The sequence below is a fragment of the Uranotaenia lowii genome, chromosome 2, assembly GCF_029784155.1.
Source record: "Uranotaenia lowii strain MFRU-FL chromosome 2, ASM2978415v1, whole genome shotgun sequence".
In the NCBI taxonomy this organism is placed as follows: domain Eukaryota; kingdom Metazoa; phylum Arthropoda; class Insecta; order Diptera; family Culicidae; genus Uranotaenia; species Uranotaenia lowii.
In genome coordinates, this window is record NC_073692.1 from 100,591,843 (window position 1) to 100,615,427 (window position 23,585).

At 29.5% G+C, this 23,585-nt stretch overlaps 1 protein-coding gene across 2 annotated transcripts in view; it reads left to right on the forward strand.

The window, feature by feature from the left end:
• The window catches only part of LOC129743800 (restin homolog), a 251,176-nt gene that overhangs the window by 175,674 nt on the left and 51,917 nt on the right, over positions 1 to 23,585 (forward strand). For both annotated transcript variants that reach the window (XM_055735996.1, XM_055735994.1), the window contains exon 4: positions 7,147 to 7,236. In XM_055735996.1, coding sequence (XP_055591971.1) covers positions 7,147 to 7,236 — 90 coding nt within the window. The remainder of the gene's footprint in view (positions 1 to 7,146; positions 7,237 to 23,585) is intronic.

Sequence of the window (23,585 nt, forward strand, 5' to 3'; positions counted from 1 at the left end):
ACAAAAATGACAAAAATGACAAAAATGACAAAAATGACAAAAATGACAAAAATGACAAAAATGACAAAAATGACAAAAATGACAAAAATGACAAAAAGACAACAATGACAAAAATGACAAAAATGACAAAAATGAAAAAAATGACAAAAATGTCAAAAATGACAAAAATGACAAAAATGACAAAAATGACAAAAATGACAAAAATGACAAAAATGACAAAAATGACAAAAATGACAAAAATGACAAAAATGACAAAAATGACAAAAATGACAAAAATGACAAAAATGACAAAAGTGACAAAAATGACAAAAATGACAAAAATGACAAAAATGACAAAAATGACAAAAATGACAAAAATGACAAAAATGACAAAAATGACAAAAATGACAAAAATGACAAAAATGACAAAAATGACTAAAATGACTAAAATGAAAAAAATGAAAAAAATGACAAAAATGACAAAAATGACAAAAATGACAAAAATGACAAAAATGACAAAAATGACAAAAATGACAAAAATGACAAAAATGACAAAAATGACAAAAATGACAAAAATGACAAAAATGACAAAAATGACAAAAATGACAAAAATGACAAAAATGACAAAAATGACAAAAATGACAAAAATGACAAAAATGACAAAAATGACAAAAATGACAAAAATGACAAAAATGACAAAAATGACAAAAATGACAAAAATGACAAAAATGACAAAAATGACAAAAATGACAAAAATGACAAAAATGACAAAAATGACAAAAATGACAAAAATGACAAAAATGACAAAAATGACAAAAATGACAAAAATGACAAAAATGACAAAAATGACAAAAATGACAAAAATGACAAAAATGACAAAAATGACAAAAATGACAAAAATGACAAAAATGACAAAAATGACAAAAATGACAAAAATGACAAAAATGACAAAAATGACAAAAATGACAAAAATGACAAAAATGACAAAAATGACAAAAATGACAAAAATGACAAAAATGACAAAAATGACAAAAATGACAAAAATGACAAAAATGACAAAAATGACAAAAATGACAAAAATGACAAAAATGACAAAAATGACAAAAATGACAAAAATGACAAAAATGACAAAAATGACAAAAATGACAAAAATGACAAAAATGACAAAAATGACAAAAATGACAAAAATGACAAAAATGACAAAAATGACAAAAATGACAAAAATGACAAAAATGACAAAAATGACAAAAATGACAAAAATGACAAAAATGACAAAAATGACAAAAATGACAAAAATGACAAAAATGACAAAAATGACAAAAATGACAAAAATGACAAAAATGACAAAAATGACAAAAATGACAAAAATGACAAAAATGACAAAAATGACAAAAATGACAAAAATGACAAAAATGACAAAAATGACAAAAATGACAAAAATGACAAAAATGACAAAAATGACAAGAATGACAAGAATGACAAAAATGACAAAAATGACAAAAATGACAAAAATGGCAAAAATGGCAAAAATGGCAAAAATGACAAAAATGACAAAAATGACTAAAATGACAAAAATGACAATAATTACAAAAATGACAATAATGACAAAAAAGACAAAAAAGACAACAAAGAAAAAAAAGACAAAAAAGACAAAAAAGAGACAAAAAAGACAAAAAAGAGACAAAAAAGACAAAAATTACAAAAATTACAAAAATTACAAAAATTACAAAAATTACAAAAATTACAAAAATTACAAAAATTACAAAAATTACAAAAATTACAAAAATTACAAAAATTACAAAAATTACAAAAATTACAAAAATGACCAAAGTGACAAAAATGACAAAAATGACAAAAATGACAAAAATGACAAAAATGACAAAAATGACAAAAATGACAAAAATGACAAAAATGACAAAAATGACAAAAATGACAAAAATGACAAAAATGACAAAAATGACAAAAATGACAAAAATGACAAAAATGACAAAAATGACAAAAATGACAAAAATGACAAAAATGACAAAAATGACAAAAATGACAAAAATGACAAAAAGACAACAATGACAAAAATGACAAAAATGAAAAAAAATGACAAAAATGACAAAAATGACAAAAATGACAAAAATGACAAAAATGACAAAAATGACAAAAATGACAAAAATGACAAAAATGACAAAAATGACAAAAATGACAAAAATGACAAAAATGACAAAAATGACAAAAATGACAAAAATGACAAAAATGACAAAAATGACAAAAATGACAAAAATGACAAAAATGACAAAAATGACAAAAATGACAAAAATGACAAAAATGACAAAAATGACAAAAATGACAAAAATGACAAAAATGACAAAAATGACAAAAATGACAAAAATGACAAAAATGACAAAAATGACAAAAATGACAAAAATGACAAAAATGACAAAAATGACAAAAATGACAAAAATGACAAAAATGACAAAAATGACAAAAATGACAAAAATTGGAAAATTGACAAAAATGAAAATAAATACAAAAATTACAAATTACAAATTCAAAAATGATAAAAAAAAACAAAAATGACAAAATGACAAAATGACTTCAGCCTTCAATTTGTACTAGTCTTAGCAAAATATTTAAGAATAAGCTAACCTTCATTTATTTTTTATTTTTTCTCTAGGGAAGTTCGATTTTTAGATAAGTTAAAGAAAATTAAACATCTACTTTAAAAAAAATCTTAGTTTTTTTTATTGTTTTTATTAGTATTTTAACTAGATTCTAAATCCTGAGTATTGTGGAAACTTTCAGAATTTTCTGTCATTAAGTTTTAGTCTCATTTTAATCTTTTTTTTTCATGCAACCAATACTCAACTGTTGCTTTTGAAATGGAAATTCGATCTCAATTTTTGAACCACCATTTTTAGCACTGATATCTTAGGATTTCCATTATTCCTCAGTTTCTATGATTTTCATTTATTTTCTATCTGTTTTGAAGCTGTTTTCTTCTGCTGATGAACTGGGTAAACTAGAAACTCAATATTGAACCTGCTTACACAAAACCGTTAGGAAAAAAATAGTTTAAGTAATTGTTTAGTAATTTAAGTAAAATTTTATGAGCAATTTAAAGGGCTTTATATTTAAAACTTTCAATCATTTTTTTTATGAATTTTTTTTTTTTGAGTTCGGTTAGTTTATTTAAATTATCTTTACTCCAAGGTACTGTTTTGATTTCAAAACATCCATGAAGCGTTCTCAAATGAAAATAATCAATCAAACTCTAACTTTCACCCATCTGCTCAGCTACAATTCTGAATAAAAGTAAAAATATGCAATACCACTGTCCTTCGCTGTAATCAAAAACAGCCACCAGGGGGTAGGAAATTGTTCCAGTCAATTTTGTATCAATGACAGCACCGACAAAAACCGGGCGGTACAAAAAACTTTATCTCATTTCTTATCTTTTCTGCACCTGTCGGAGTCCACCGCGGATGTCATATCAAATCTTGGCAGAATCTATCGTTCCGATAAATCTCGGTTCGGCTATTGGCAGATAGGCGAGGCAGCCAGCAGTCAAGTGCGTAAGCAGAAGTCTGCTGTGCCAAAAAATGTTGTTTACTTATTCCTGAGTTGCTGTTTTTTTTGTTTTGGTTCGCAATGCTTCCAGCGTCTCGTGTCCATAGCGAAATTCTTGGTAGGCATTCTTAGAAAGAAGGGAAAAAACGTTGCAGAACTTTTTTTTTGGTTTTCAAACTGCTTTTTCCATTAGAATAAGTTCGGACAGTATTTCGGATGACAGGTTGAATAAGCAAGCAGTTTCAGCAGTAAGCCAATAAAAATGAATAACAACAACCAAGGCCGTGCGAACGGGGGGGGGTTAGGGGTTTAACCCCCCCCCCCCCATGGAGATTTTTTCCAAGTAAAATTTTTAGTTAAAGAAAGAAATTTATCGTATATGTCAGAAAATGTTCTCGCCTCCGGCGGAATTTAATGTTTAATCACTCACCTAACACATTTTAATTTAAGACGTTTCTAAATTGAAACTAATGTTTAATAGTAAGTTTCAGTATGTAATTCAATAGATCATCTTTATTGAAACTCAAATCTTGACACAAAAACTGGATGGTATTTAGAACGGGTTTGTTAAGAAGTGTAACCAACTAAATTCAGAGTTTTAGCTTCAATTTTGTCTTGTGTTTTTCTCTTTTTCTAATACTCAACTCAACATTCAAATGGTTTATTATGAATTACACAAGGCCACACAATTCATATCTTTTCTTTTTAATATAACTTTTAAATATTTAAAAATCATATAAGAACAATCGGAATTTTTAGAGAAATTTTATAACTTTAAGAAAAAAAACATCAAAAAGGGTTTAAATTGAATTATTAACTATTTCTAAGACCGCAAGTTTTTTTTTGAAGTTTTTTTCTGAAGTTAGATAAGTCTACTGTTTGATTAGGGAATTTAAAAAAAAAATGAAAAGTTTGAACGAAAATCAAATTTTAGATATTAGAAAAATAGATTATTTTGCAGGCTCAACAAATAAGTTTAATAAAATCAAACTTTGTCAGTGTTCGGCATCGCTAACTGACAAATTAGCGCCGCCAATTAAATCGCTAACTCATACAAAGTTAGCGATCGCTAATTAAATTCGCTAAATGTGCCAAAAAAGTTATCGCTTTAAGCTTAAAGCGCTAATCGCTAATCGCTAATTGTTAACCAACATTAAGGCAGAACAAATACCTAATTCTTTTTAAGTCACGCCCTTCCCCTTTTGATTTCTAAAACTCCCCAAGGAGGGGATAAATAAAATTTCAAGTATTTAATGTAAAATTAGATCAATTGATCGAATTTCCATTAAACTTTATGGGCAAAACCCAAACTGGCAAAGATAGGATTTTTTTCAAGTTTTTGAGTTCTACAAATAAAAACGACCGAATATTCGAACAATTTCAAGAGCAAAAGAACAAAATTTGAAAGATGGGAGGAGAATCTCTTTTTTTTATTTCAATTTTGAATAAAAATTTACTCGATTTAACGGGTTCATGCAATGTAGATAAATGCAATTTTGTTGCAAACAATATTTTATGCTTTTCATTCCATTTTATTGTTTTTGGCATTACTTTACATTATCCTCACTTAAAATCTTTCACCTGCTTTCTCCTTTCTCGAACTTGCTGAAGCATTGTCAAACGTGAACATTTACGCAATTTCTATTTGCACTTAAAACGAAAGCTGCAATGGTGATTTTATCAAAATTTTATATGTACTGATCTGTAAAATCTCTTAGAAACTGTATTTTGAAAAGCAAATATCTCAACCATTTGAAAGCAAATGCTGATGAAGAGTTGTTAAAAATATTTTTATATTGTTTAACACCTTTTATTGTTATCTTCTTCTGAAACGTTGCGAGAAAATAGTGCTAAAAGAGAAAAAAATTACACTAAAAACATCTTTTCTCTAAGCAACTAGAATGAGATAGTTATGGGAGTTAGCGGTTTTCAATTAGCGGAATGAAAAAAATAGCGGAACTTTTTAATTCGCTAAATCAATCAAAACTTAGCGGCAAAATTAAACCGCTTACGAAAAGTTAACGGACTAACTAGCGAATAGCGGATTAGCGCTTTTGTGCCGAACACTGAACTTTGTATTGTTATGATAATTGTCAAATTTTTGAAAACTGGTTAATTTATTAATTTTAGATTATGCATCATCATCATGACCAGAATATTTTTGCTTCTTAGTCAAATAAAATAAACAATTTCATAGTCTGTTTTTTTTCTTTCATGTAAATTTCTTAGTTCATCAGTCATCAATGATTGATTTTACTAAATACTGATTGATTTAATGTAAAGAAAACAGATTCAGAAAAATGAGAAAATTTCAGGAGAATTCGAAATCTACCGAATTAACAAAGGCATACAATGCTATTTTCTTTAGCTATCACTTGAATTCTATGAATTGATTTTCGAATTTGTAAGAAGTTTTTATTGAAAAAAAAAATCTTCTCATGTGTTTTTGAATTTCATATCTTGTTTGTATTTTTTAATTAACTTTACCGAATTCTACTGTAGTTAAGTTGAGTTGTAGTTTTTTGAAATTTTCGAATAAATTGTGAAAGAACGAATTCAATTTTTTGAGATATTTAATAATAAGTTTGTCTTTGTTTTTAAATTCTAAATTTTTGTTTTCTGAAAACAAAATGTTCGATATAATCATAATTTCAACTCACACTCTATCGAAAAACAAGACATTGTCACGACTCAGTATTTTATTTGGAAACGAAAAAAAAATCCAAACTTGAAATTCTAAACTATCTGATAGGCATTTTAAAGTTAATAAACGTTTCCCTTATTTTTATTAATTTCAATCATCTTTTTTGAATCGATCATGATTTTTTAGTTAATCAATGAAAAGTTTCAAAAATGATTAAACGAAGCAACTTTAAAGATAAATTTAAATTTTTTTTAAGTGCTTTATTCTTTAAATATTTACAACAAAACATGGAATGACATAATGTTGGATATTTTTCAATGACTTTTCGGATTAATTGTGCATTTTTGGTGTTGTTATTATTTCTAGCTAAATTTGAAATTCTGAACCCCCCCCCCCCCATGGACGGGTCCTTCGCACGGGCCTGACAACAACTTGGCATGTGGATGCTGGCTGAGAAACAGAAAAAAAAACCGTCAACCGAGCTTGTTTATTTTGTCATTGACCAAAACGGGACGTTATGCCATTTTTGACAGAATATGTTTACCCTGTTAGGTTTTATTTTCGTGCTATCCAAACATGCTCCAATAGCTTTACCCCGTATGCTACTTGAGAAAACTTACTTAATTATTTTTCTTCACCGCACTAATAATAATAATGATGATGCTTACGTGTGTGTTTGTTTTTGTTTTTTTCCCTCTTCTTCTTTTCATGCACCGATTAAAAAATAATCATTTTCATCTGGGCGCTTTCATCAATGTGCTGTTACACGCGCTGATAAATCGGAATCAATTGGCACAACAAACAACCAAAAAAAACCATCATTCATCAACCAACAATCCACCCTGGGCCCACAAAATGCTGTTATCTGTGCGTGTTTTTTTTTGTTCGCGTTCACGTTCACCTGTCTGCCTGCCTGCATGCTGGATGGTTCCGTCATGATGGGTCTTCTTCAATCTAACCATCAGACGATTCTTCGGACACCGCGAGTTTACTGGGCGGCGGCAGCAAAATGAGACGACCCAGTGACGCCGACTTCAACAAGTCCCACTTGCCAGGTAAGCAAACAGCTTTTTTATGTTATTTTTTTGCTTTCAATTACAGGTTTTTCGTTTGAATTTTGCGATTTTTTTGGTACTGTATGGAACATTCCTATTAAGCACTAGGTGGCTAGGTCAAGGAATGTTCGACTGAATTTATAAGATCTAATGGAGATTTGTGTGGTGTAATCCGATTAAGATAACATATATAAGTATTATTTGATTTTGCACAAATTTTTTACTGGGATTTTTTACCATTCGATATAAAGTTTCGTACAGCTATGTACAATAGGGGGTGTCGTTTCGCAACTTTATTTGAATTTCAAAAACCCTGTTGTCTAAAAAGGTTCCTTTTTTGGCAAAACGAGCGACAGATTTTTTGTAGATTTTTAAAATGATTCATTTTCAATTTTGTATAAAAAAAACGCGAAAATTAGTTCGGAGTATGTCACTTTTAGGATATTTTGTTCTCACGCTATGCAAATGAAATTTCAATGTATAGAGTTTACTGGAAAATCTGGCTACATTTTTGCCGAAGATGGCAAAACGGTAAGAGAAGCAAGAAAATAGCTATAACGCTCCAAACATAGCACAAACTAGCAACACTGATGTTCCTTCCAATTTTCAGATGGATATATTATTTTAACAAAAAAGTTGTTGATTTTAGATCATTAAAATGTTCTGATGAAGTGATGTTCATTAGATTCCCTATCATTTGCAAAAAAAGGTAGGGTTTCCAGAAATCAAGAGTTACCAGATGCCAGGATTTTTTTAAAAATTAAACTAAAATTTGGTAGAGTTGTCATTTTTACTTGTTCAAACAACATTTTGAATTAAGTTTGGGCATTTCCAATCGTGCAGCTTGTAAGGCTGGAACAAATCCATGTCTTTTTTCAAATGAATAAACCTTGCATGAGGCCACCGACATCAAATCAACCAGCCGCTCAATAATTCACAACTAAATCAAAATGTGAAGAAAAAAGACAGTTCTACCTGATTTAAGTTTAAATTTCGTTTCTTTGTGGTAGAAAAATTCGACTGCAAATATGTTTTTTCGGGGAGTTGTTTCGGCTTGCAGTCTTGTTTTTAGCAAAAACGACGTATTGATTAACTTAAATCTATACGTAATTTTTGCTAAGAACAAAACTGCAGCCCAAAAAACTCCCCGAAAAAAAGGTTAAAATTTCGTAATATGTGGTTACTCCTGATTTCTTGTAACCCTATAAGCTTTTTTTGCAAAGGATAGAGAGTCTAATGAAAATCATTGCATCAGAACATTTCAATATTCTGAAATTAATAGATTTCTTGTTGAAATTATATTTCTGAAAATTGGACGGAAAATCTGTCAGTTTTGCTAGTTTCTTTTTTTTAAAGTGCTCTGTTTGGGGCGTTTTAACTATTTTCTTGCTACTCCTACCGCTTGCCATCTTCAGCAAAGTTGTAGCCAGAGAATTTTCCAGTAAGGAATTTTGTTTGCATTGCGTGAGAACAAAAAATCCAAAATAAACCAAAAAAGTGACATTCTTCGAACAAATTTTCGCGTAATCCATACAGAAATTCAAATCGAAACCCGGGTACCTGAATCTTTAAGAATCTTTAAGACTACAGGGTTATATGAAATTCGAAACAAGTTGCAAAACGACACACCATAATGTACAAGTTCACCCAATTTACGCAATTTTTTCTTCTTAAAATTCGCATAAAACGCATCTTTTTAATACTTTGTTCAAAAACACCTTAAAAATTATCATTCTAAACCTACGATACAAAAGCTAATATATGGAACTAGCTTAATCCCTGTGTGCAACACCACCCTTTGAGGAAAAACCAAAATCAAAACGTGAAGAAAGAATTTTTTAATAAATTTCAGGTCTGTTTTCATGAAACTGCAGAAAACTTTGAGTTTACCTTATATATTTGAAGCGGGAACAAAACGTAACCGATGTCTGGTATGGTTTCTTGAAATAGAAATAGCCTTATCAAGTTTGAATATCCTAGATGATTATTTTTAATGTTTTTTCTGTTTCAAAACTTCCTACTTCTTAAAGCTGGCGATGAATTAGAACTTTTTTTCATTGTTCTTGATTTAAATTTTTGTTTTATCAAAACAAAGACCAAAAACCAAATTTTGAAATCTGATTTATCGATCAACAGCCATGGATTTGGTTTTTCAAAAGCTGCCTCTTCATTAGGTTTTTTTTTGTGGATTGCGAAAGATACATTACCGATTATTCAGCCTTCACATGGTTTTTTCCCGGGTCTTTCCAATAAGGGAGATAAAGGCATAATGGTCATCTTAAAAAAGACGCTAAATTAACCATCGAAAACAGCTATAATTTGTGAGTTACTTCATTGTTCTGTGGCCAAAACTTGAAATAGTAGAATTTAATTATAGTAGTAGAGTTTAAAAATGCATTTTAATTTTTTTTGCGAAAAACTGTAAATCAGTCACTGTAGGGGCATAATGAGAAAAGAAAATTTGTTTGCTTTTGGTAAATCTTGGCTGCAGGCATCACACTGGAAATTTTTAATATATACAAGGACTCAAAGGTTAACAATTTCATTTTAAATACAAACAGTTTAATTAAAAAAACAACTGCTTCGGGATGTAACGGTGAATTAAATAATTGATTACAAACATTTAGCCTGTGATTCAGTTTTCAAATAAATTTTCAGAATAGAAATGTTCATTCATTCTCAATGCTGATTCGAGTTTGAAAAACTGTCAAACTGTCTAACTTCAATTCTTAGTTTGGGAATTCTGTATTTGAATCTATTCACTTCTAACTCTTTATTTATTGAGTAAGCTTTCTGTATTTTTTCTGTACGTATCCAGGTAGGACAATTCCGGGAATTGGGTTTATAATATTTTAAACTCAAAATCAGGAAATATCCGGGCAAATCCAGCCAAAAACTCTCCCTATGAGGGTCCAAAAAAAGCAAACCACTCTACACTCAAATTTTTAAATTCGCAATCAAACTTTGATGATTGGGTTAGGTCATAGGTCGGCAACCTGCGGCTCGTGAGCCGCATGCGGCTCTTTGGATGTGAAGCGGTGGCTTTAAATAAAATGTTTAAAACCCGTGCTAAACAGATAATTGAATCTTGAAACATGGAATACGGATTTTAATAGGTCCAGAAGAAATGCTTTTAAGATTGCATCCGTTGTAGAAACAAGCGGAAAGGACCAAATGGCAAAATTGGATTTTGTTAAAGTCTAATTTTGAAATATTTTGCTTTTCAATGTTTTAAAGCATCAGCATAGAAATCAAGATTTAATTTATCATTAACCGCAAATGCAAAGAATAACTGTTGTTTCAATATAACAACAACTAAAATCAAATTATTTATTCCCAAAACGTTTGTATATTTTCAAACAATCGGACGCAAAAGTTGAGCGTTTGCTAACAGGAATATAAAAGTTTATTTTTTACGATAAAGTATTTCTAAGATAGCCTTTATTTTGTTAGAATTTCGTTTGAAATATCAAAAATCGTATTTAAATTAATCAATCATTTCGAAAAATATTTACAACTTTGACGCGTAACAACATAAAAATACTGGAAAAGCCACATCAATCCTATTCTATTTATTTAGATTGAAAACGAATTTTTAGAAAAATTTTGAAAGCCGCTGATGTGCCTTGGTAAAAAATTATTTTTCATGTGTTTATTTTTCAGCTTTTTTCTTACCTTTTTATGGCAAATACCTAGATTTTGACTGGATTTGCCTGGTTAGTACCCCGCTGCTCGGTTATGAGTATAAAATTTGAAAACCCAATGTCCGGATTTGCCCGGCCTGGATACCAAAAATCTGGAAAGCTTATTCATAACATAAAAATAAGAAAAGTGAAATGATAGATACATGAAATTCAAATTCAAAATTCCAAAACTAAGAATTGAGAATTTCAAATAAAAGTTTTACAGCTATTTAAACTCGAACCAGCATTGAGAATGAATGACAATTTCTTTCCCAAGAGGCTTAAAATTCCAAATAAAACAACAAAACACAACATTACAACAAGAATGACAATTTCAAATATTCACAGGCTGCAATAACTAATTTGACCTTTACCCCCCAATTTTAATAAAATTGTATGTATTTAAAAGAAATTGAGTCTTTGAACACACTTAAAATTTCGTGTTTTGCCTGCAACCAAGATTTACCAAAAGCACACAATTATTTTTCTTTTTTTTTTTTTTTGAGAGTTAATCGCCGTTGATTTATTTTTATTATTTTTATTTCAAAACTTTTAAAAGTATCCTTGAACTGATCTTACCCGTTGAAATTGACTGTTTTTCTATTGGATTAGATTAGATTTATAGTGGTCAAACCATAATTTTTTTTCCAGTAATCTAAACATTAGCTAGCATTGATGAATAATCTACAATTTACTGAATTTCATACTTTATTCAATTGGACGCACAATGGTGAAGCATCAGATGTGACATGAGATTTTAAATTTTACAGATGTAGAAAATTCTGAAGACTCGTTTGTATGACGTCATGAGTTTTTAATGTTCCAAATTTGAAATGACATATGAAGCCAGCTGTCAGCAGCAAAACTTTGAAAATCAAAGATTTCGGTTACATAAATTTCAGTTGAATTGAGCCTCATACTTCTGGATTTTTAAAAAATTTAGCTGAAATTGAGGAAATGCCATGAAATAGCTTAATAATTTTAAGAAAATTGATTTGCCTTTACTATGTTATTTACAAACCTTTTTTTTGCGAAATAGTTATAAATATTCCGCTTATATTAAGGGGGGGGTAGGGTCTAACACTTTCAAAATATCGATTTTTTTATTTTTTTATTTTCTTATTGTAAAAAATTTCAAGAATGTTGTGTCAAATTTTCAAGTCAATTGAAGCAAAACTGTAGAAGTTATAGGCCTTTATCTCCTCCTATCTAATACTGCAAGAAAGCAAGAGCAGAAACTTCGAACGCGTTTTTCTCGAAAGCACATTTTTAAAGTCCGTGGACATCGTCATTTGAAAACTACTTATCCGATTCTTTTCAAATTTGGAACATAGTTTCTACATATAAAATACCAGACCCCAACGTTTTTCTTTTTTGATTTTTTTACTTTGGGGAGATTTTATAGGTGAAAAATGGCGGATTTTTAAGTGAAAAAACGTAGTTTTCACTTCAAACAGCCACAAAAATTTCATAAAAATATTTTTAAGTTAAATAAAAACGTTGGGGTCCAGAAAAACATCTATTAAAAATATTTTGCTCTGATTTTTTGAATTCAGATGATTCTGTGGTGAGATACAGTGTCCACCGCAAATCCTGTTTTCTAAAAGGCATCCTCGAAAATGCTCCGTCACCGGCTCATTTTTCAATATTTTTCTACGAAAAAATTACTAAATGTTCTTTTAACAATGCTTTGTATAATACAAAAAATTTGAATACATTTGTTTGAACGATAGCTCTAGAAAAAAAATCGTGAAAATGGTGTTTTTTTATACCCGTTAGACCCTACCCCCCCCTTAATATGTTTAAACCATTCACTCTTACATAAGGTTGCATGAATTTTTTAAGAACGTATTAAGGCCTTTAAAATTCGGGCAATAGTTTTTATGAAACCCAGGCAAAATCCGGGCATTTGATTTCAAAATTGACGAACAAAAATTAGGTCAATATCCGGACAAATTTTGTCAACATCATCAATTTACTCTACCAAAAGCAAGAAAAAAAATGAAAAAATAATTTTTTCTTTAACATTTATCGACAGATTTTAAACCGAATTTAAGGCTTTCAAAAAACCTTTTATGATTATTTTTATAAAACTTTCTCAAAAAAATCATTTTGGAGGCAATAATACAAAAACAACACAGTTTGTTTTTTTTTTGTTTGATTTACACGCCTCGGGAATGCGGACCGTGCTGGGTCAGACTGTACCCAAATTTTGTATAAATATCCGGAAAAACCAGGGCATCATCCAAAGTATTTATTTAAGTTTTATATGGATTTTAAAATTTTTTGATCAGATATTTGCCAACGCATTAAAATTGTTTTAAAATCGAAGCATGTTAGAAAAGTTTGCGATCCAGAATGGTAATGGATCCTTAATGGTAATCAGAAACAGATTAAAAAACAATCCAAGAGCTAGAAAAAAAGTTATGTTTACTGATCTGTCATATATTTTGTTCAATGTGGCTCTTTAAAACTCTGAAATTTTGAAAATTAGACTCAAAAGGTTGCCGACCACTGGGTTAGGTTATTCAAGTTTAACAATTTTTACTCAGAACTGATGTCAAAACCTCGAAAACTACTCCCAGGTTCAGATATCTGCTAAAGATTTCCAAAATTTTCTCACTTGATGATAGAAATTCATTTCTGGATACTTAATTTTAATGGATTGAAATTTTTCAGGGCTCAGGTTCCCTATTATCAAAATCTGAATTGTATTTCTGTTTTCAAATTTCGCATTATGTTTCTATTTTAGGATTTTTGATTTTCAATTCTCATAATCATTTGAAAATACTTGAAAAGGGGTTTTGAAATTGTTATACAAATTTAATTTTGTATTCCATTCGAAATTTTATCCAAAATTTTTGAAACTCACATGCATGGAAAAAAATATTTTCCCAAAAATGAAAAAAAAAACACAACATTAAAGCTATGATTATTTAGAATCCGGTCAGTAACAGAAACGAGTGTATTTAAAAAAAAACTATTCATTTGATTTAAACACGTGAGCATTTTAGTGAATCTCCTTATACTTCTTATCTATTTGGGTCATCAAAATTTCAGGAAAAATCAACAGTCCATGAGTTTTCTAGTTGACAATTACAGATGATTGTGCAAAAATATTTTTACCATGTCCTTTTTCATCGTAAATTTCAAAAAATTACGTAAACTTAGACATCTTAAAAAAATAGGCAAGGTAGTCCTTTTCATTACCAACACAACGCTGTCAAATTTTGCATATCATAGTTATCACCAAAATGAGTGCCCGGACTCCGAATGATCATAGCTTTAGAAATCATCCTGAGTTTTTGTTCCATATTAGGATTCGAAGTTCTTAAACTTAATTCTTTCGCAGAATTCAAAACTTCAAAATGGCAATCCAGAATTGAAAACTCAAAATAAGATCTTCAAAATTCATATTTTAACTCAGATTACAAAAAAAAAATTAAATAATGAATTCAAATTAAAACCCAAAACATCAATGGTAGGCCTTCGACCAGACCAGAGTTAAAAACAACGGAAACTTAATCTCGAGTTATTCATATCCTAGATCGCAAAACCGAATACGAATAATTAAAATAAATTCCTTGAATTATAAACTAAGCTCATTAACATCAAAGATTTTGTTTCTAGATGAAAATATTTGCACATGAAGTTCAAGTGTCTCGAAAAAATGCTGATGGCGTTCAGTTCGATCTGGTCGAATCCCGACCTAAATATAAAATACTAGATTGGTGATTGAAGGTTCTGAAACAAATTTTAATTCTTGGCTCATATCAAAATATTGATCTGGAATCTAAACTCAGAAATCTTTTTTTTTTCATTTCAGAAATCATATTGAAACTCAGAAAAAGATCCATAATTAAAAATTCATTATAAGTAATCTTGATAAGTTAAACTCATTTAAGAGCTTAATCTGAATTGTCATTATTAATACTGTATCTTAATTTTGAACCTGAATTTTGAACTTGAAAAAAACATCCTCAGGATTTTATTCAAGGGATTCATTTTAACGAAAAGTATTTGCGGATAAAGAAACATGTTATCACCCGTTGAAAAATAAAATAATATTATAAATACAATTTTACCAAGAGCCAAATTTCAAACAAAAACTTGAATGTGGATCGAGATTGTAAGTATCATGTTTGAACCGAAAAACTTCAATTAATTTATTTTACTTTTGAAAGTGTAATTTGTTTTCATTAATGGTTAAAATCTTTGAATTTGCTCGAGAGTTTGGAAGATTTAGCTTATTTGATTTGAGTATAAAATAAGTTTTTTTTTCAACTAATCAAAGGCTTTCTTATGAAAACTTATTTTTTGTTCAAATCGAATAAACTTAATTGACCAGATGTTAGAGCAAATTCAAAGATTTTAACCATTGATGAAAGTAAGTTTTCTAATATGGTACTAAAGGATTCGTTATACAAATCTAGTTTATCATTAAACAGATTTTCGGATGATTTTTCAAAATTTTCTATGTAATACATAAAACTTTTAATTTAAAAGAACTTAAAAAAAGTGAAGTAAAAAATTGATAAGAACCCGGATAAAACCGCGCAATCTGGCAACCTTATGTATTGTGAATAAATTCCTGGCTTTTTGATTACTTATTCTTGTTCATTTCCATGAAAGACTCCGAAAACTGAAAGTTCATCAATTCAAACTAGCTACAAATGATCAATAAATGGCTATTTTCCTACCGAAAAAAGTGTCTAGTGTAGTACTTTTTGATACTGTTTTTCATAACCACCATACCAAATTTTAGTGTTTTATGCCGGTTGATCGATTCGACTTTAAAATCAAAAATTTTAAAGTTATAAACTTCAATGGTGCACTCAAGCTTGAAATTTGAAACGAATTCGTGTTAAATATGGATGATAATTTAATTTCATTTAATGAAAAAAAGATAAAATAGTTATGCACGTAAAAAACACACAGAAAAAAGTATATTTTATTCAGTCACAGAAGTCAGTTGAAATTTAGAAGTGGAATTCAAAAGACATTTGTTCAACTCTTTTGTATATCAAAAAAGGGATGCGTTTATGAGATAACTTTTTTGTTGAAGATATGAACTCTGAACGTTTGTTTCGTTTTTGAATTGAAATCAATCTTCTTTTTCTGTTTAAGTGTAGATTCCAAGTTCGTCGTTTTTACGATTCTGAATCCAGATATCCAAACCATATTAAATTTCAACGTTTCAAAGTGTCGTGCATGTGACCGGTTTCGCAAATTTGTTACGATTCAATTCATCCGATACTTTTTTTCGCAACCTAATTAAGGCAAATGAAATTTTAATAATATTTGTCATCGAATTTCAATCGAAAATAAAACAACTTTCCGAGCTTTCAACCTTACAGTCACAGTAACCCAGATGAATTGGATTGAAACTCAAAACGATCCGTCGTCGTATCACAAAATTCGACAAGATATCAGGATTAGAGCCCATCAACCGTGAAAGCGCTTCAATGAAAACAATTAATCGACGGATCATATTCAGCGTGCAATCCGACATCGTTTCGGGCCGGAAATTAGATTCATCCGGGCCATTCCGGCTCAAACCATTCGGCGGCGTTCTGACTTAGTAGTAATCCTCTGCTAAGGAAGGTGAAGCAAAAGCTGCTGCTGGGTGCTCGGTTTTGCGTTGTAACTCAAAACGTTCATCCCAGTTCGTGTGCGTGCGTGAGTCTGGCTGGATGCTGTAAGCCATGTTGCTGCCCGTGTCCGGTAATTAGAAGCTCGCGGGCTTTGGGAGAATCGTTAATGGAAATCGGTTCCCAGTCTGAATTTTTCATTGGAATGCTACATTTTCATGTGTTTGAAGACTAGGTATTTGAAACTTTGAGCAGTTACTATGAAAAATGAAACCTTGTTGAAAATGTGTTTTTGACATCCTATGTATCTTTTGATGTTAAGAAAACTCAAAGAGTCAATAGATTCGAAATTCCATTGCATTGAAACTTCCAAAACACTCTGAACTGTTCCATCGATATCGAAAGGGTGTAATGATCTAATACCACATGGGAACATTTGCTGCGCATGTAACAAAGGAACACAAATCATTTCGCCCTGAGGTAAGAAATTAGTTTCTAGCAAATTTATCTACAGCAACACCAAGCTGTATCGTACAGATCTGAACGGGAATATGGGGCACGGTCATCTGATAGGGACATCGGCCAGTTGGCGCCATGTTTTTACAACAACGCACCACCCAACGCAGACCCAATGAGTCATGGGATTTGAAATTCGCATATTGAATCAACAACTACTAGGTATTTCATGGGTCCGTCTGTCCGACATGGGTGCTGAATCTACCCACGCGGGTGCCTGTTTCGAAAGCTTACGTGGAACGATATGACCATACGGATAGCCACTCCAGTTAGCAGAAAAGTGACCCCCTTTCCAAAGGTTGCCCGTTTGGGCTTAATATGGTAGATGAAAGCACAAAGCCGTTCCTTTAACCAGAATGCAAAACTTAGTCATCTGGTCAAAAATGGGCCACCCGAAAGTGACCGCTATTTTGTCAATGTCTTCAAATTTTAATAGTTTTTTGGCAAATGTTATCAGACGTTTAGCATACAGCGAACAGTTTCAAAATCGCCAAATTAACCAAATTTTCTACCTTAAAGGCAATTAACATACCCATTTTTTATTATACATTTAACTTTTCTTTCGGGTTAGTTGATGCAAACAGTTTTTGGTAGAATAGAAATTTTAAAAAAATAAATCAAATAAATTCTAACGGCTGTAATGAGAATCTGCTAAGTTACAAATCGTTCCAAATACCTATTATAGTCGTTCGAACAAATAAAGCCGGATTAAATAAGCCATCGCACAATGGGGAAAAAGTGTGTAAATATATTCCATCCTATATGAACAAAATCTATGAATATAGAATTTCTTTTAGTGAAAATCTCCGGACAAGCGATTGAACATAGTTTCAGACGCCGCAAAAGCTTACGAACAGAGATAAATTGCCTTTTTCACCCCTAGTTCCTCTATATTTTGAAGACAATCCAGAAACACTGCACGGAGGAAAAAGGAAGTTTTCAACAATATTCCACTTATATACAACTATATTTCTGATTGATTCTCGATCGACTATAAATCTGAAGAATTCAACTGTATATACAATAGATTATCTGATGGATATTTTGTGTTCAACAATACATATAATAGTTTGAACTATAGTTGTATGATTGATGCTATGCATTCAACTATAAATATAATAGATTCAACTATAATCGTATGATTGATGTTGCTCATCCAACAATAATTATAGTAAATTCAACTATCAACTAATTATTGATTAAACTGTAAATATAATAGATTCAATTATATTTCTATGATTGATTTTATGAGATTAACTATACATATAGAAGATTCAATTAATGTTTATTTTAAAAGTAATCATATTTAATATTGATTACCTTCTATAACTATGCTAGAATTTAATTTATTATTGATTTAATTTTCTATACTAAACAAAAACCAATTTGAATGGTTTCAAGTATTGCAGTCTACAGAGTTTTACCTAATAAATAAATACATTTAGATTCAGTTTCCGATCTCGGCACACGAAAACACGAAACTTGAAAATCTCAATGAATTGAATCTGCAAGAAGATAAGATTAAAAACATAGACATATTTGCATTTGATCTATGAGCAGGCCCATGCGAAGTACCCGTTTATGGGGGGATGGGGGGGGGGGAGGGTTTCAAAATTCAAATTTAGCTGGAAATAATAATAATAATACCAAAAATACACAAAAAAAAGAAAAAAAATTAAAATCATGTTCATACTCGTGACCATAATACAAACTTGATCAAGTAATGAACTTTACTGTTACGATTCAAAATAAATCAATATCAAAGTTTCAAATCAATTATATTTCCGGTAAGTTATTAAACAATAATTTAGAATATTGGTTCTTATTCTGAACTAGATATGAGGTCAATATTTTCGATGTACAGAAAACGAATGCAAATTAAAATTTCGAAACCAGAATTTGAAGCTTTGGAAGATTCTTATGTCTAGTGCAAAGAAATAATATACATAAAATATAACAACAGATTTAAAAAGAAAATAAATCCTTGTTATTAAATGAACTTCAAATATGCTCAGCAATTAATCCTGGTTGTTAATTGTTATTTAAGCAAAATAATAATAATTGTAAGTTATTTATCATTTAAATACATCTTTACATCATTTTCAATTGAAGTGTTGAATAATTCCTCTGTCTGATCTCAAATTTGAAATAATATTTAATCTCGATATGAAATGTGAATTTTCAATCAGGAAAAAATATCCATTTTGAACTCAAGAGATTGAATAGAAATTGATTTAAAAAAAAGAACATAAAAATGCAGAGTTGAAGAACAAAGCTAGCTTATTGAAAATATTTTAAAAAAAATATTTACGCAAATTAATTTAAACATTTATGCAAATTAATTTATTTGAAAATTAAAATAAAATTTAAATTCAATTTATCGCCCTTGTCGGTAAAAAAAATGTTCTTTTAGTAAGAACATTTCCAGATGTTGAAAATGAAAATTCGTTCCATGAGAAAACATCGATGACATGTGATGAAATTCCTTCTATTCAAATTCTACTCAAGAATTTTTTAAACCTATTCTTTTCTATAACTTTCACTAACAAGGACGATAGATTAAATTAGCACATATAACTAACAGTGAATAAGCTATTCTTAAATTGAAATGAAGATGAAAAAGATAAATTTTTGGTCCCTATATTTTAATGATTGGTTTGGATGATTTTAGTGTATTGAACCCGAATCTTTTGACACATTTTTTTAAATTATCTCACGTTTTAACAATATGAAGTTTATAAGATTAAAAGTGAATCAGTTTTGACTTTATTCAATTATTGATCACTGATTAACCAACAAATCTATATGAAAGTAAAGAAAACTGATTTTTAAATCGTTTATTATACTTTTTTTCATTTAGAAATATTATTTTGATAATAATAATGATGATTAGAGCATGATCTAAAAAATTCAACAGTTTATCGACAAGTATTTCTAACATTACTGAAGAAAGTTTGAAACCAAAAATTATAAATTTAATTTAATATAACAAACTTGCTGAAGTCTGCAAAACAGTTTGATTTTGCTTATTAAAATATTTGAAATTCAATTTAATTAATACTTCTTGAAAAATTTGTTGAAATTCTTTTATTTTACAGGATTGGGAAAAGTGAACAAATAGTAAGATTTTATAACTTTTTTCGCAGATGTCTAAATTACCTGGCATCTTGAAGAAATTTGATACAAACCTTCATCCTAGTTTTTTTTTGTAATATTTTAAAGTTTTGTCAGAAAAGTGAAGAATTTTCTTAAATGATTTTAAACTATTTTCAAAAGTTTCAGGGCACGAAAATTGATCAAAATAAGCTCTCAAATTCATTGCACCCCAGAAAAAGGTGAATTTTGTGGCATTGTGAAATTTATCAAAATCCCCTTGAATGTGGAGTTGAAGAACAAAAAATACAAAATAAAATTGTGACTAAAATTGGTTTCTTGAATAAAATTTGTAATGATATAAACAATTTTTTTTAATAATGAAAGTGATTTTTAATGAAATTATGGATAAACTACCTAAACACCCTTCTTAATAAAAACCAACTTCAAAGACGAGGTAGAGTTTTTGTGTGTCAATATTTGAATTTCAATACAAAAAGTTTATTAGATTGGATACCGGATTGACAATTAAAAATTAGTTTCAATTCGTGAAAGTCATATAGTGTTGAAGAATGGAATGGCTTCCCGATCAGGAGAGCATATCAAAATAATAACTCAAACATATCTCACCAAGATATTTACACATGATTCAGTTATAGTTAAGTACTTCAAATTTTCGATTTTAAGTTTCTCCAATCCGAATTATATCTTATTCTGATTGACAGACTTGAATGGGGTTGAGCTCATTTTCAATTATCAAGATTTTTTTTCGGATTGTCCTAAAATAAAATGATTATATCTTATTTTGATATACGTACAACTTTTTCTGAAACACGGACATCGAAGTCAACGGCCCAAACCGTACATTAATGAGTTTCGCTCAACAGATCCATAAAATTGAATCCAATCTTATGGAATCCAAAAATAGGGCATGGTTTTTAGCAATTAATGTGGTTTATTGACATCCCACTAAAAAATTTTCTCGTAGTACTCATATCTTGATAAGTTATAATTTTGATAGATTTTGTTCTGCCCAATATCAAACTATGCTATCTGATCGAGATATAATCTTGAAAGGAGTATATCTAAAATTGATATAATTTAGCTATGACCGCATAATTTTTTTGATATAATTTGAGATATTTTAACATCCTACGAGTACTGAATAATAACTCATTTAGATAGGAAAAAATAGTATCAGAATATCTCATCTTGATATAATTTAATTTTTCTCTCCTGATCGGGTTAGGCCAAGAGTGATTTAGTACTAAATACTAAGTACCAATTTTCTGACATGTTTGTTAAAATTTAATTTTAAACACTTTTTGGGATCAAATAATGTCACGTTACTACTGTAAATTCATTTCTTGAACTGAAAATTTTACTTGGAAAAAATCTTCATGGGGGGGGGGGGGTGTTAATCCCCTAAACCCCCCCCCCCTGTTCGCACGGCCTTTTCTATGAGTATGTTATTATGATTTTAAAAAAATTGAGAATGGCCAATTGAAAAATAATACGCTGAATTCAGGATATTTTAGGGTCGCCAGTGAACCGGGAATTGAAAATAGAACCGGGAAAACCGAGAAGAAACCTGGAATCGTGAAAATTCTGTATAAATCGTTTTTATAATACATACATAAATCTATTGAATATTGAAGCTTTACATTCTAGAATACACTTTACATTCCATAAGGAAAATAAGGAAAAAATCGAGAACTTTTTTGAAAAATCGATTTTTTTTTGCTCAGCAGCGCTTTCATTTTCAGTGTTCCAGTTTTAGTTCCAAAATATTTTAAAATAACGATACGTAGCAAAAAATTTTTTGGTGTTCAACTATTTTTTATCATAAGGATATATTGTGTGAGAAGTAAAAATGGGCTTTAAATGAAAAAAAAAAAATCTATAGATGTGAAGCTTTCTTTACGAGTCCTGAGAAACAAAAATAAACCTGAAAGCCTAGATGAAGATATTAGTTGAAGAAATCAAAAGTTTTTAAAACATTGCATTCATATGTTGACAGTTTTTTCTCCTGAATTCTTTTTTCTAAACTTAAGATTGATGCTTAACACATTTCTTACAACTGGTTCAGAATTTTATTATGTTCAAAACTTCATCAAAGACGCGCTATGCCGAATCAAAACTCCAAATAAGTAGAAATATAAATAAAATATTTCAAATGTACGGAATACAATTTCAAAGAGTGCGACCAAAAAATCGAATAAATATGTTGAACAAATGAGGATGAAAATAAATTGAATAATATTCGGCTGCTTCGAATTGGAATTACGCAACTTACACGTTTTTATCCAAAACATACTTCAAGTTTTCATTTAATTAATAGTATATTTAAAAAAATTCTAATAAAACTCAAATGTTTTGGTTTGTCTTGTTTATGAATTTTCCGAAATTCATTACAAAAAATCTTGATTTTAAGAATTTCACCCCAAGCACGGTTTTGAAGATTTGGATTAAAAATTGCAAATTTTATGTTTTTATTAACATCAGAAGTTCAAATTTAAATTTTAATTCAAATTATGAATCCCAATTTGAAAATTTGTTTTGATTCATGAATCAGTAATTCGATCCGAAATTAATTGTTCATGATCATATTTCGAATATCAGAAGCCTGAGCTCAATAGTAAAATTAAATGAAAAGGCAGAGATAAATAAAAAAAATCATTGGAACTTCAACTTGAAATTTTCAAATCACATGGCGTTATATCAAAGCAATATTTTGTCAAGGTGACAATATTCGACAAGATTTCGCAGGATACTAAAATTGTTTTCTACTAAAGTTATTTTCTTAAAGTTTTGAATTTAAATTTGTTGATATTTTATTTTTTTTTTGTAAAATATCCCAGCAAACAAATAAATGGCTACTTCCTCGGTAAAAAAAACTGAACAGATTTCTGAGTTTTTTTTTTAAATCGGGGAAATCATAAAATATTTCACGGAAAAAAGCCGGGAATTTAAAAATTAGAATTCATAGGCCACCGTGGGATATTTACTTCAGCAGAGGATTATTTGAAAATAGAAGAATCTGTAGTATAACACTCCAGTTCTATTAGTTGGAAGAGTTTAAATTCGAATTTCAAATCGAAGTCTGAAATCGGAAACCGGAAAATTTTAAATTATGTTCAATGTTTTCCATCACTTTCTACAATTTTCTTTTATCTCAATAACACTTGATATTTACCAGATAATTCCCCGGATAAATTTTTCGAATGTTTTTTGAACAGAATTTACAGAAATTTCACAGAAATTATTTAAAAGTTTAAAGCTAATGCAATAAACCTTGTTATTTTGTCCCAACTCCGAGTGACAAAAGGAGGAGTTAAATTTTGTTTCGGCATAATTAACGAAAGAAAACTAACAGTTCGCTAAAAATTATTTTCTATCCGAAAACTAAAGTTGTTTTCCTTTCGCTAGTTTACCAATGCTAAAATTTCTGAAACATTATTCCCAA